The 15,183-nt window shown below is 38.8% G+C and overlaps 1 protein-coding gene across 1 annotated transcript; it reads right to left on the reverse strand.

The window, feature by feature from the left end:
• Positions 1-5,197: 5,197 nt before the first annotated feature.
• On the reverse strand, positions 5,198-11,350 carry tmx2b (thioredoxin-related transmembrane protein 2b). Its single transcript, XM_034607477.1, has 8 exons — positions 11,037-11,350; positions 10,345-10,405; positions 9,803-9,916; positions 8,947-9,023; positions 8,721-8,827; positions 8,570-8,635; positions 8,316-8,445; positions 5,198-6,062 (listed from the first exon to the last, which is right to left on the reverse strand). Exons 1-8 carry the CDS (start codon positions 11,223-11,225, stop codon positions 5,883-5,885), a joined length of 924 nt encoding a protein of 307 aa, XP_034463368.1. The 5' UTR covers positions 11,226-11,350; the 3' UTR covers positions 5,198-5,882.
• Positions 11,351-15,183: the final 3,833 nt, after the last annotated feature.

The following is a 15,183-nucleotide window of genomic DNA, read 5'->3' on the forward strand; positions in this document are numbered from 1 at the left end:
CCTGCAGAGCTCAGAGGTGGAGATGGCATCATAAACTTTCCGCTGCAAGTTTCCTTTATGATTCTCTGGAACAAGCAGGACTCTTCATCGACCTGACTGTACAACCTGATGAGAAGGGCCTTAGTTACATATCCAGCTCAGAACAGATCAGTGGTCAGTCTGGCTGAGCTCATGCATGAAGACAGACTTGCAGAAGGAAGTTAATTAAATAAATTGAATGAGTAAAAGTCATTACAAAAATAAATCGTATTTTTTCAAAACTTAAATAAGTCACGAAAACCAAAGTCACTTGCTTTGTCTCAAATCAGATACTTAATTTCACACATATGAAGTACACTGTGTACAAAGTATAAATTGACCACTGGCACAGTGCATGAATTTGAACAGGGTAGTGGTGTTGGGCCGTTATCCATCCACAGTAAATGACGATCAAAATATGACCATAATTGATGCCTGCCAGTATATTTACCGGCTACTTTGCTCACTCGGTGTATGCTGCCTTCAAATGGAACAGTTAGTGTGCATGGTGTGTTTAGTGATCAAGTGGTTCATTTGTCCAAACACTGTTGCTAGGCAACAGCAGCATGGTCACTTCTATTAACATGTCTATTAACTGGCAGCATCTAGAAGCCACAGTGGCTAACAATTCAGCAAGCTAGCAAGTAACTATATGCCAGAAATACAAAGACATAATGTGAGAGAGATACAACTGTTGGAATATCCAGATTTTCCTTCGACATATTATAGAATTACAAAAAAAAAGCTGACAAGAATTAAGAACGTTAACTTTCTGTTTAAGAAGAGGGTGGTCGTCATATGGGCTGTTCTCTTAAATGTGGTAAACACGACACCATTTGAGGGCGGCATTAAAAATGCACTTTATTACTTTCTTGTGTATGTGTGTGTGCCGCCTGTTTTACAGACCGTGGACATAACGAAGCCATCGCCGCCCATGACATCTCCTCGTTCCGCCCTTTTCAGTTTGAATATATAGTTGTCTCCTCTTTCCACTAAGACAAGACGGATGGAACTTATTGACTAAGTCCATCATCTGAGGACTTAGATTTCCCCAAACTTGTCTGCATGAATTCACCTACACTCAAAATTAGCAAATAGAGACAGGACTTATATCAGAAGGAAACCCTCTATCTGGACAATAAAGTGCATTAATCTGAAACTGAATTGACTTTCTATAATTGAATGTCCATGTTTTAGCATTTCTTGGCTGTCAATTTATACTGCGCAGTATTGAAACAGTGGCCTTAATACTGTTGTTATATTTAAAGTGTGAACAGGGTGTGTGAATTTCCTCTGGGCTCCAAACATTTTAAAATTAAACCTCATTTGTCAGAGAAGGTGTTCGAGATACACTTAAAAAGAAGATTACACAAACTTAGTTGGGCTAAAAAAGGTTTAAATCCGATGTAAATATGCCATGGGAAAGGATCTTAACTCTAAACGTTTACAGATAAGGCATCTAGTAAGAGAACATGTCTTCAGTGATGGAAAATGTTTGCTCAAGTTTTGATGAAGTGGTCGACCTTTGTGAAACAGTGTGGTAAGGCTTCTTCCTGTCCCCCGCTAAATGTTAACTATCCTGTGTTTGCCTGCTCACTTTCCCTTGCCCACTTCCAGCTGTGGTTGTAGCTGACAGCTGGATGGGTGTAAGCTCTCGCAGTGCGTTGCACCCTTTAAACTGAGATTTAGTTCCACATTAAGTTTACAGCACAACCTAAATCTGACTTTGAAACTAATTACACCAGCCTTCTTGTTTGTTTTTTTGCCCCGTTTAGTGAGATCTTGTCTACATTTAGTTTTTTTGCTGAGAATTTGCATAAGATTAATTAATGGCCCCTGAACCAGCAACCTTTATGTAACTATGTCATCACGATGATGTAACTATGTCATCCCTTTGTAATGGCAGACAAGGCCATTTTCTCTTTAAGTCTATCTATGGCCAGGTTGTCTTTGTCCAGATTGAAATACAAACAAGGAACAACACATTACTCAGTATTGGACAGAATATGACCAGTTATATCAAATAAATGAAGCACACTCTAGCGTCAGAGAGAGGGATGTTTTCAGGAAATGTGTCTTCTAATTCAGCTTTGTTCTTCATTCTGCTGTAACTTGTGTCCAGTTGGAGGACAGCTCTTTGTCTGAGCAGAATGCCTGGTGGATGAGGACAGGGGGCTAGAGGTGTATGTTAGATAGCACAGTTTTGGCACAGTTCCTAAGACATAGCTGGGAAACTGAAATACAAATGAAAGAAATGCCAAATATGTGGATTGTACAGCTTAATAAGTGTGTGTGAGTGTGTTTGTGGATGTATGTATGTGGTGGCGGGGCTGGGGGGGATTGATAATAAACCTTAAACAAAGAGGTGGAACACAGCTTGTTCTTTATTTTGCTACTTTTGTTTATTTGTTAATCAAGTATTTAAAAGACCCAAATCAAACACGCTTCAATGCTCCAGTGTTTCACTTCTATGTGCTGAGAATTTGAGGTATTCACCTCTGAAGTGGAGGTGAGTGGCGCAAATGAAAACTGTCACTGTCAAACAGGTCGCCCTTCTTGAGTGTATAGCTGTTATTATATCATCCTTAAAGTTACCCTGCTGGCGTTTTAGATTGCAGAAGGATGAAACAATCCCTGTGAAGATTGGTGTAGTTCAGCTCATTCACTTTACTGTCCCTTACTGCTCAAATTCATGCATGTCACCAAAGTGAAAAAATATTCAAACTCAATCCTCCATTTTAGTTCTTTTAGATCTCAGTGCAGCATTTGATGCAGTGGATCACCATATTTTAATTGACAGACTGGAAAGGTGGGCAGGAATCACCGGTGGGGCCCTAGACTGGTTCAGGACCTATTTACCAGAAAGAACCTTTTCCGTATCAATCTCTGGCTCTGCTTCCTCCCCCTCAAGCCTACTGTATGGTGTCCACCAGGGCTCAATCCTTGGCCTAATTTTATTCTCTATATACATGTTTGCCCTCTGTGGTTTAACCTGCAAACATAAGATCCACTTTCACTGCTACATAGGTGATACAGAGCTCTACATTCCCATCAGTCTCAATCAAACATTGCAACACTGCACAAATAGACAGACACCAAGAATGTCGTTCAACCATGTTATCAGTTATGAAATATTGCTAAGATCAGGTCTTTTATTTCAGTATCAGATGGAGAAATTAATCCACGCTTTTATATTATCGCTGGCTTCAACTACTGTAATGCACTTTACACTGACCTGAATAACAAAACAATCCACAGATACAGTTAGTCCAGAATGCTGCAGCACAGCTTTGAACCTGTTCCAGGAAATGTGATCATATCATCCCGGTTTTAGCATCGCTTCACTGGCTACCTGTTCGGTTTAGGATTGTTTTTTAAATTACTTTTGGAACCAGGCATGGTCTGTCCCCTGGATACATTTCTGATCTTTTATCCCCCTATGAGCCAGGACGCAGCCTGAGATCCTCTGGCTTACACAGTTAGGGTTAAAAACTATTTTTTTATAAATGCCTTTGCTCATGTTTTTAAGTTGTATTGTTTAATTCTGCCTGCTGTAAAGCACTTTGTTTGTATTGAAAAGTGCTATACAAATAAAGTTATTATTATTATTACATGTAGTGATAAAGTCACAGAAAATTATCACCAGATTGCAGAAGCAATCAGCTCTACATAGGGTTTCCATGTGCTTTGTTCTGGCATTATGACATTTTCCCAAAAGTGAAGCCAAATCATCTGGATCTCCCCCTGGTGGTTGGCTGCAATATAGTTCATAAAAAAAGGCCACTAGGACATGGTCCAAACAATAACTGTCAAAGTCCACATTTAAAAAATGTGTTTCAAAGATTGTTTCTGTCATTTTAGATAGTTCTTATCACACGTGTTCATGTTTCTCGGTTTAATTATTTGTTGATATAGAAAAAGGCTGAGATGTTGTGACTGATATAAACAAGCTAGTTATAGTGGCTTTTACCTGCTGTTTAAGTATATTATTATTATTATTATTATTATGATGTGTTTCTATTAGTTTTTTCTTTATCCTGTAACTGTACACAACTTTCTATTTCCTGGCAGCTCAGTGTGATGTGGACATGGGACAGTTCAGCAGAAAGGTCCAACTCTTATTCATGTGAAGAATGAATGCAGCATATAAACTCTCCATGTGCACATTTTTAATAGCAAGGACAACTAAACAATTCAGACTTGTGAGGAGTTTCCAGCAGTTTTCTCCATCAGGTAAAGGAGCAAATACAAGTCTTGGAATGCAACTCAAATGAAATGTAACATGGCAAAAAGGTCAATATGTGTGAATAACAAAATAATGACAGGATAAACCATCAGTGTAAGCTAAAATCAAATCTAAACAGTGCATCAAAAGCTCTAAATACTTCATAGGAATCTAATGGTAATGCAACGAAACCTCCATCTGGTTCAAAGAGACCAGAAGAAGCTCACCAGCATTTCTGGTTAATCACAGAGTAAAGGATATTTCATAAAAATAACAAAACGTAACTGGATGTCAAGTGTCTCAGACAATCCTGGAATGTGATGGTGTCTCACTATAAAAAGAATCTCGGTCTGAAGCTGCCAACATGCTCTCATTTCACCATTGTACAAATCTAGAGAACCACAGATGTATTCAGCCAATTAGAATGCATTGTTTTGATTGGCCAACATGACTTTAAAATGAGAGTAAGACTTTGGAAAAACACACAGGCCTTGTTCAGACCTGGAGATGTGATTGCAAGTTGATGCTGAGGCATAAGCCCTGCTCGCTTCTACACTCTGTACCTCGTCAGTAACATTAACAATAATATATTCATTTGAATTTGCTGTCCTGCATTAAGCTCTTGTAACTCCGACTTTGTGACATGGTCTACAAATGATAATGAATTAAAAATTATATTAAAAATATTATTATTATTATTATTATTATTCAGTGTATTTTGCATCTCAAACACAATACAACATGACTGTCTTCAGCTCAGATGTCATGTTGCCAATATTCTTGCCATACATTGATGGTTAATGTGGGAGACATTTTCTCACTTGAAAAGAATAGAGGCGGCAACATGACATGTGACGGTGAAGCCTATGAAGATTAATGGACACTGGGTCCAAATCTTAGTAAACATGAGTAACACAACCTGACTCGTGCAGATGTGTTGATGTTATTGTGTCTCATTTCAAACCACAAGGGGATGGGAATGTTTAAACACTGCAAAGGAACTGTAAGTCATACACAGCCTACGTTGTGTTCCAGAGGTTATCACATGGTTAACATAAATATAAAGTTAGTCATAAAAGGATTTTTAAAAAATCATATCTACTCTGAATTAAATTAGTTGCATAAAAAAAAATCTAAATCAAGAACAAACAAAGTAGCATCACATTCACTGCTACCTCATTGTCAATTAGTAAGAACTCAGCTGACTCTAATGAGCAGTCACATGGGCTTCACAGCTTTAACCACCACAAATGTGCTGAGCACACTTTAACAACGAGATGCAAATGGGTTATTAAAGCACTTCACAGCATCACAGCCCTCTTCAAACGATGGTTTACTCGATCTCAGTTGGCTTCTCTTCTTAAGTGTACACTGTTTCAGTTCTAATCAGGGAAAACAGGCCAGGATCACCGTAGCTGCACATATGGTGAATCACAGGGTTTAAAGGAGGTTTAGTGTTAAATGGAGCTGAAAAGAGGCATAAGTACTGTGATAATTATAATTCTCAATAAACCTCCATCTCAGTCAGTGATCCACACTGACTCATAAGTGAACACACTGAACACAGAAGAGGAGAGCGAAGAGGAGCTGATCTGGACTCGCTGTTTCCAGAAGCTGAGCTATGTCTTATTTAACCGTCTTATTTGTCCTTTTTGGATTCAGTCTCGTCCTTGTGGTCCTCAGCTCCTTGCATTTCTGGTTCCTCCTCCTCAGGGACTGGTGGGAACTTGTATTGGCTCAGCTTGTCCTCTTTTGTCTTGCTGAGTTTCTTGGATTTCTGGTAGAGCTCGTTCAGGTTGAACTCTCGGATGATGTTCTCCTAGTGGGCAGAGACAGATGCGTTCTTGAGTAGTTTGGCAAGTGTAGTTATTTTTTAGGCCATAGTATAGATGGGCAAAACATGATTATAAAAGTAATCATGGTAAATGGACTGTATTTATATAGGCTTTTTATTAGTCTTATCAACCGCTCAAAGCACTTTACAGCACAAGAGACATTATCCCACTTTCATACAACAAGTAAAAAAAAACAGACAAGCTACCTAGTTCTCCATGGAGGCAACAGAAAATGACACTGACAGCTACCTCAGTATTAGTTAAAGAAAGATATTCTACCATTAAGAATTTGTGGGTTTGTTTTAATAATACATGTATTTTGTGGGCAGCATGACTAAGGAGGTAGAACAGTCATTTCCAACAGCTAATCTCATATAGCAAAGTGTACTTTCTTTTACTCAAGGCAGCCAGTAAGGTTACTTCTTGATTGTTTTACCATTCTTAACTAGTGGAACAAACATGACCATTTTCCATTCTACAGGACAATCACATGTTTCTAAAGTTAAATTAATCACAAATCAATCAATCAATCAAATTTTATTTGTATAGCCCATATTCACAAATCACAATTTGTCTCATAGGGCTTTAACATGGTGTGACATCCTCTGCCCTTAACCCTCAACAAGAGTAAGGAAAAACTACTTAAAAACCCTTTTAACAGGGAAAAAAAGAACGTAGAAACCTCAGAGAGAGCCACATGTGAGGGATCCCTCTCCCAGGACGGACAGAAGTGCAATGGATGTCAAGTGTAAAGGAGAACATCAAGATAAAGGTTTTAGCAGCATTAACTACTAATGAGATGTATATTGTTTGCCTTTTGTTCATGTTACTGATGTGTTTTGTCCACGTCATCTAGTTACTTTTCTAATAAAATTGTATTATTGACACTGTTGCAGGTTAAGGGAAGAGGATGTGTTGTGTCTGACTTCACTTTGATTCGCCACATCTTTGTCTAGTTTTCCATTTTATCTACATGTGTAGAGTATTTTTGCTGTTAGCCTTGAACGTTTGAACAGTGCAGTCAGAGAAATGTCATTATTAATTCAATGCTACTACAACAAATAACATTTAAGTACATTTTGGAAAAAGATTGGACATGAATCATTGCCCTGACCATCAAGTTCATTATCCATCAGTACAAATTTAATAAGTATTAATACTTTGTAGTATTTTTTTCTCATTTGCAACAAAGAGAAAAATAAAACATTAAACAATGTAAAAAAAAAAAGTTATTATTTTCTAATGTTATAGATATTGTGATAACATCATTATTAACATGGTTTGAACCAGTTACAGAGTCAATTATATTACTGACAACATAGTTGGGCTTCACAATATACGTAGAATTTACCGTCATCGCTATATCAACATGCGCGATATAGATATTGCAAAAGACTGCTTGAACTGCAATAAATGGTGTTCCATGTGCCATGCATTCACGGTATTTGGCCAATCAGAGGGAGCCCTGCTGCCCTAGATAATAAATCAAAGATATTCAGATCATTGACAGACGGTTGGCGGTTCGAGCACCGTCTTCCTCATTCCATGTGTCGAAAGGTACTTGGGCAAGATACTAAACACCAAAGTGTATGAATGATGTGTAATAGAGAGCTGCACATAGAATGGGTGGATGGCAAAACTGTACTATAAAGCGCTTTAAGTGGTCAAGACTAGAAAATATCGATATAAATACAGACTATTTACCATTTAAACTCAGATTGGGTAAAAACAGAATTTGTCAACTTAGACAATGTATAGAGACAAGGCGAGGTTTGGCTCGATTCAGTAAGCAGTGCGCAGCGCGAATGATAGACACAGAGAGTCTGTAAAAACTGTAAACATGTATGAAAAGACCCCAAATGATCACTGTAGGCAGACTTAGTGGCGCTGTGGCCAGGCTGTGTGCCCTCTCCCTGGGGCTGTAGAGCTGGCCGTGGTCCCTGTGTCCATAGCCAGGTGGAATTTTTTCAATAGAACCATGTTGTTGGAATGGAAATAATGCATTTGATTTTTTTCAGTGTCTACATAGGCTACTTTCTGTATGGAGTCTATGTTAGCAGCGAACCCAAAGCATAACACCATTTGTGTATTTATCGCAAGTCATATTGTCATCGCGATATTCAATAAGGTTATCGTATATATATCGCATTTTTTCCAAATATCATGCAGCCCTACAACATCGGCCATGTATTTTCTGATAAAGAGTCACAGATCTTAAGTGTAATGTCCAATCTGACCTCAGTGAAGCTCCAGGATACGGCTCTCCCCTTCTTGTCCACCTGGGGGCGTCGCATCACCTCCTTCCCTCCCTGGAACAAAATTAGAGAGGGAAGCTGCTTGGACAGTGGAGATGCTGACACCTTGTACCTGCAGAACATAAGTAAATCCAGGCTAAACAACATGTTTAGGTTTCTGGTCAGTCCTCTTTGACAAAATAAAATCCCTTCATTCTATAGAAGAGGATAAAAAATAAAAAGATGAAATGTCTTACTTCTTGGAGACCTCTCCATATCGCCCAATGTCCACTTTGCCAAACTTGAGGCCGGTGCAGTTATACCTAAAACACAAGTAATTGACGTTACCCTTATCAATGTCACTCAGTGAACTTCATGCTTTTACTGAAAAGATGAATGGAGTCTTACTTGAGAGAAAGATCAGCATAGACAGAAGCAAAGGACTGGCACTCTGGAGACCAGTTGGCAAAAAACTCAACAATCCAGGTCACACGAGTGTCTCTGTCCAATTCATCCTGGACACACACACGCATACATAAACGTTGATTTAGGATTAAAAATAAATTATACAGCAGGATCTTTGCTGTTGGTCAGTGGTCAAACTGTCCTGACCAATTCTCCCGTTTTTACTCACATCAATGGTTTTGTCGCTGAAGTATTTGATGTACTCTGGTCCCATGTACAGAGGAGGCTTACATGTCATCAAAAATACTGAAACACACAAGAGAAGAGAATAGAATTAGGACTTCATATTTGTTATTAGTAGAATTAGTGCAACAATAATAAGCCCATTAGTTGATGTGTCAACACACAGAAAATAGGAAAATAATTTAAGTCATTTATAAACAAAATAGCCACACTCTCTAGTTCCAAACCCTCAATGTGAGGATGTGCTGCTTCTCTGTGTTGATTGTACATTGCATTGTCAAAACTGAGCAAGCGATAAGGAGAGGTCACCTTGTACCTTGAAATTGTGTCCCTCTCTGGCCCCAGGAATACATGTAACTGAGATCGCCAGTGTAGCTTAACTTCACCTTTCTTAGAAATGTGAATGGGTTGGTGGTGAACCGGGATTAATCTCATATTCTTTTCTCCTTTTCCTGTGTGTTACTTTTCTTTGTAACAGTCATAACAACCCATCTATCTATATAGACATCTCATTAAATAATATACTGTTTAATTTTTAAGGAACAGCAGCTCAATGTAGCTTTTATCAAACAACCAGGAAGACACAGTACATTTGTTTGGACTATTTTCAGCACCTGTCTTTGGGACAGCAGGATGGTGGGTAAGAAAATGAACAACAGTATTGCATGTCCATGGTAATGATCAACTATGTTGCTCAGGGGAACAACATACATCAAGCTTTGGATACACACACATTATTCACATCTAACCAACAAGACCCTGGTTTCTGACACCTGGATTTATAGGACAGGAAGCAGAAAAGACATCAGCTGATGTAAATGTATAATAGCGGTTGGACTCACCTATGCAGAGTGTCAGGTAGAGCAATCCCATCCTGATGTCCAGTCTGAAGAACAGGATGACATTGGCCACTTTGCTGAACAGGATGATATTTCCCAAATGCTGCTCCACAGTTACTAACATGAAGCAACAGAGAGAAATGTCTCATGTGTTTGTTCAAACTCCACAGAAACTGTTTCAATAAGCAGGTGATCATGATGCTTATTTGGTTTTTTAAATCCTGACCAGTGCTGTTTCTAAAATTCAAACAGTATGGCGGTATATGATGCTGATATTTTACAACAAGCACAGTGTCCTAATGTGAACCTCTCAGCAAAGTGACACAGTGAAATAAGTAGTAGTGAAATAATACAATCGTTCAATAAAAAGTCAAAGCTTATGTTTCATTGGACTGTTAAGAACCATGTTTGGACAGTTCATTGGTTTAAGTCACATTTCTTTTTACTTACTACCATTATCACATGATTACATGACAGATCTGCATGCTACTGCTCAGGGGAAATGAATACAGCACTAAATCTACCAAAAAAAGACATTTACTCACTCGCTCGTCTGTTCTTCATCATGACGATGGCACTGAGAAACATGAGAATCTCCACCTCTCTCTGAGAACACACATGTCACACATCTTACTGTGTTCAGCCATGTTGACAAGTCACAACAAACTAATAAACTAATACTGTAAGTTTAAAACATTTTGCTTGTCGATGTATGTTCATTGTGTCTCATCGTCTGAGACACAATGACTTCTGTCAGCATTGTTTGGATACAACGTTAAAGTCCATACATATTCAACTGAGGAGCCTTTTACATTAATCCAACAACTAACTGATGTAAGAAACGTCAACAATAGAGCCACCAGGGGCGAGATAAACTGTACCAAATGGCGTGATTCAGATAACAATGCGTTAATAATAATTCACCATTTACAGAGTATATATGTGCCGTACGAAAAATAAAAGCTTAAGTAATTACGCAAAGATTTAAAATAAGCGCTGCGACCTGTGTATCGCTGCCAATACGCACAACAGTATGAATTTACGATTTTTTCAGCGCAGTTCGGCCTGCGGTCCTCTCCTCTTAGCTAGCAGCTAATGTCCCCTGGCCCTTGCAGCCAGGCTGTTCATTCATCCACGGCTGTGTCCAGCCACAGACCAACCACAGACCCGCCACAGACCAGCCACATCACACTATCTGTTAAACAGCACATTAGACTTTCCAGCATTTTCTACGGACCCAGTCGAAGTCGCAGGGGTTGCCGTCCTCTCGCTGTGTGTCCAAATTGTCGCAGACGCCGGGCGTCTTGCGGACAGCTAGGAAGGCTACAGACATAAAGAGAGAAGCCACATAATATGGCTTCAGCAGCCATTTGTACACCAGCGGCAGGTGATACAGGAAGGCGAACAGCGGCGTCAGTAGAGCCATGTTCTGAAGAAAGAAGAAACACTGGGACGGCGGTGAACCCCGAAAACACGGAGAGTACCCGTGAGATGCGCTGTTCTTAATGTGGCTACGAGCTAGCTCAACGTGAACTAGCTTGGTGCTTCAAGGTGGACGGATATACAACTTCCTGTTTATTTAGAAATAAACGTCTCTATGATAACATGGCATTTGCCGAGATAGCTGCAAAATAGTTGTTTTTGTATGTTTAAAATGCATTTTAGGACAATAAAAAATGACTTCCTTCATTTGATGCAGTTGTGTTGATTCACGGAGGCGTTTTATCACTCCATATAAATATATATGCTTTTAATATGAAAGTGACAGGCCAAGTTTCCTGTGGAGTTCCCTTCATAACGTGGTTCAGCTTGGCGATTTGCTGCCTTCAAATAAACTGAAGAAACCCTGTAGTAAAGGGGCGGAAAGGTCAGGGGGTCATCTGTAGACTGTCAAATATATATATATATGTCATCTCACTACAACACTACTTATTTGACCTGTTTCATATGTTGAGTGTTTTCTAAATAAACGTTAATATTTTTACTGGTTGCGGTCTCCCTTTATGTTGTGGTGGACAAAGTATTCAGATCCTTTACTCAAGCTATGTGAGACAATTCACTTTATATTATATAAAATAAGTTGTGTATGGAAAATCCTACTTGAGAAAAATAACATACATAAAATATAAGAATACAACATACATAGAAAAACTGTAGTATTAAAATAAAAAGTATTGCTGTTGAGTCTTCTGACTAATTAATGGTGCAGTGTCTAAGTAATATTCCACTGTTGTAGCAGCTGCAGCCGGAGTTTGTACTCTTTCGTTTTAAAGACATTGACACCAGACAAATCTGAGGGATTGTCTGAAAATGAATAGAGGAGGAAAGAGGAAAAACAAGGTTGTGATACACAGATATGTTTTCCTCTATTCTTGTAGCTTTGATGAGATATTGGTTCATTAATAAAAATTAGAGTAAGAAAAATCGGTATTTGTGGGAACTGCTAATGGTTCATTAACCACTGAAATCTGACCCCTGTCACTGCTGTTTGTAAGAGCTGCTTATAGCCATTGTGTAAAATCTACATCTGGCAACTAATTCAACATCAACTTTATTTATATAGCACTTTAAATACAAACATTTTTATCCAAAGTCCTTTACAAAAATAACTGAATAAAAAGTAAATTTACTCTGAAATGTAGTGGAAGTATAGAGATAAATGTTGGAAAATAATTAAAATACTCAGAGAAAGTATAAGTGAGTCAAAATTAGTACCATAGTACCAGAGTAAATTAAAGTAGTTAAATACAGGTCTTATTATCGCATTAATGAAGGTTCAGTTGATTAATTAACACACACATTTAACTACTATTTCATGTCAAAATAGATGCTGAGAAAATACGGTTCTACTGGATTCACATCTTGTGACTGGGGAGGTCACTTAACTCACTGTCATATTCATAAAATCAGTTTGAGACATGGAGCATTATCTAATAATTATATTATCATTACCAAGAAAACATTCCTCTTACTATCACATCACCACCGGCAGCCTGGACTGTTGACACAAGACATATCTTCAGCCTCTGCAGGAGTACTTCCGTCAGAACAGGCTAATTGCAGGTCTTTCCCATTAAAGTGCTTTGTGAGTGTACTGTATGTCCCCAAGCATTGTCCAGCTGGACACTACAGGACGCCACAAATCAATGGAAGACATGCCTTGGCACCTGGTACAGTGGCTGGATTACAGCTGCCTGTCAGCACACAGAAGAAACGTTTGAAGCCTGAGACTGTCTTCACAATAAGAACAATAGCAGCAGTTGTTTCAAACTCATAATACTACACTGACTGGATGAGTTTCCCTTTTGTTGTCCCCATTGTTCTGTTTTTTAATACATATTACTTATTTTAACCCAACCCATGTAACCTTACCAAAAAGCAGATGAAATCTAAATTAAAACAAATATTACATTTAAATACTTGTGGTAAGTCAAAATTTTGAAATGTCAAGTTTTATTATGAATAAGTCAAAGTGCAAATTCTAAGCTAAAATCTGCTCTCACTCTGCTTCACAACATCAGGAGCCATAGAGGTTCACATTTTACACAGAGGGCCCAGCATCCATGCATAATCTGCGTGCTACACATCTTCCTCTCGGCACAGGTGGTGCCTTTAAAAACAATGGGAACAAAGGTAACTCCAAGCAATGTATCATAACCATGTGGAAACCTCTATCATGACGTGTGGATGGCTATAAATGGGCATTGTCCTAGTTTTCCCTCTTGCTTGAATGCAGCACAAGCATGTAGGGGACACTCTGAGGGGCCCTGTGTGATTCATCGCAATATTGTGCTGATTTTGGGTTTATGATGGCATCACCTACGTTGGTGGATTAAGAACATAAGTTTGGAACAATAACTGTATATAACTGATAATCAATAACTGTGTTTAAAGATAATCAATGACAATTTAAAACTGATCATGACTGTATTTTAGGATGATCAATAGCTGTAAATAAAGACAGATGCCGCGCCTCTACCTCCCAATGCACGAATATAAAGCCACAATGTCCTGGATACGGGTGCTGCCATCTTGTATTGTTGATGTTATTTGTAGCCAGAGTCTGTGCAGTAGTGATTGTGCAGTGGAGCCGTGGTAACTAGGTCCCTCACATACAAACGCTCGACCAATCATGATTCAGTCTCAGCAGTCAATCGTGACGTCTCAGCCCAATTTTATAGCTTCATACCAAACTTACCAGAAAAATTAAACATTGAACACACACCAGTGTGATAAGAAACACCTAAAATGACAGAAACCATCTTCGGGTAAAATCCATCCAACAAGCACTAGTCCATGTCCCATCTGCTACCATGGAGTGGGCAGGGTTCATATCGTCCTTGGTTTGGATACAAAGATGTTTTTTTTCCCAATATTGTGGAATTTGGTCATATAGCAATAAACGGTAAAATGCAATTTCATATTTTTGTTTCAACATGAACATTTAGTTTGTGAAACATGACGTTATTGCCATTTATCCCAATAAATTATTAAGCTCACAAAAGTGTATCTACACGTACACCTCCCATCATAATCAAAACAGTGACATCATAAGTGAGAGGGTCCATGGAACTATTGCTCCTCCAGATGAAACCAAGCTATGATGTCATCCTCACATTCAGTCATACAACAGTGACCTCATTTCGACTCTCACTTGTTAAAAAAGAAAGAAAAGAAATATATACAATTGTTTGATGTGACCATTTACAAATTGTGTCATTTTCCAGCGACATTACATCCCTCTGTCAAACAGTCTCGTCATATTCGTTAAATGATTAGCAGCATGGTGCAGTAGCGTTGTTCCATTGTCTAAAGGGAAAGTTGGCTGCATCCAGGACAAATTGATTTTCTGATGCTACACTGCATGCAGTTGTGTCTGGTGGGCCCCGGCAGACTTCCATCATCACTCCCTCCAACGTGACCAGGAAAAGCATGGCAGCAGCACACAACAGGAAGAGGAAGAGGAGTGGGAGGAGATCAGATGAAAATGTTCTCTCTACATTTTTCTTTTTACATTTCTTTCATTTTGACAATATTCTCTGAAATAAATTCACCTTTGCTAATGTTATTAACATAAAATAAAGCGACTTTGCTTTATTTGTACCTTCATTCTTTCATATAATTGGGCCATTGGTTTCTTTATTTCTTTATTTATCATAATGTGTCATTGCCAGTGCACTACTACTTCCGGCTGAGCAGCTGGTCTGGGATTGGTTTGTGTTGTAAGTGTCAGGTGTAGCAGGCCTATGGTTGGACAGAGGAACTGACTCCAGTTCAGTTATTAGGGTTTGACCAATCAGAGCCGCTCACTCAGCCCCGGCCTCCGTGTGTCAGGTGTCAAACTCCAGTCAGTGGGAAACATACAGGAAGTTTCACGACTTTCT

This window comes from Hippoglossus hippoglossus, chromosome 1 (genome assembly GCF_009819705.1).
Source record: "Hippoglossus hippoglossus isolate fHipHip1 chromosome 1, fHipHip1.pri, whole genome shotgun sequence".
In the NCBI taxonomy this organism is placed as follows: Eukaryota; Metazoa; Chordata; class Actinopteri; order Pleuronectiformes; family Pleuronectidae; genus Hippoglossus; species Hippoglossus hippoglossus.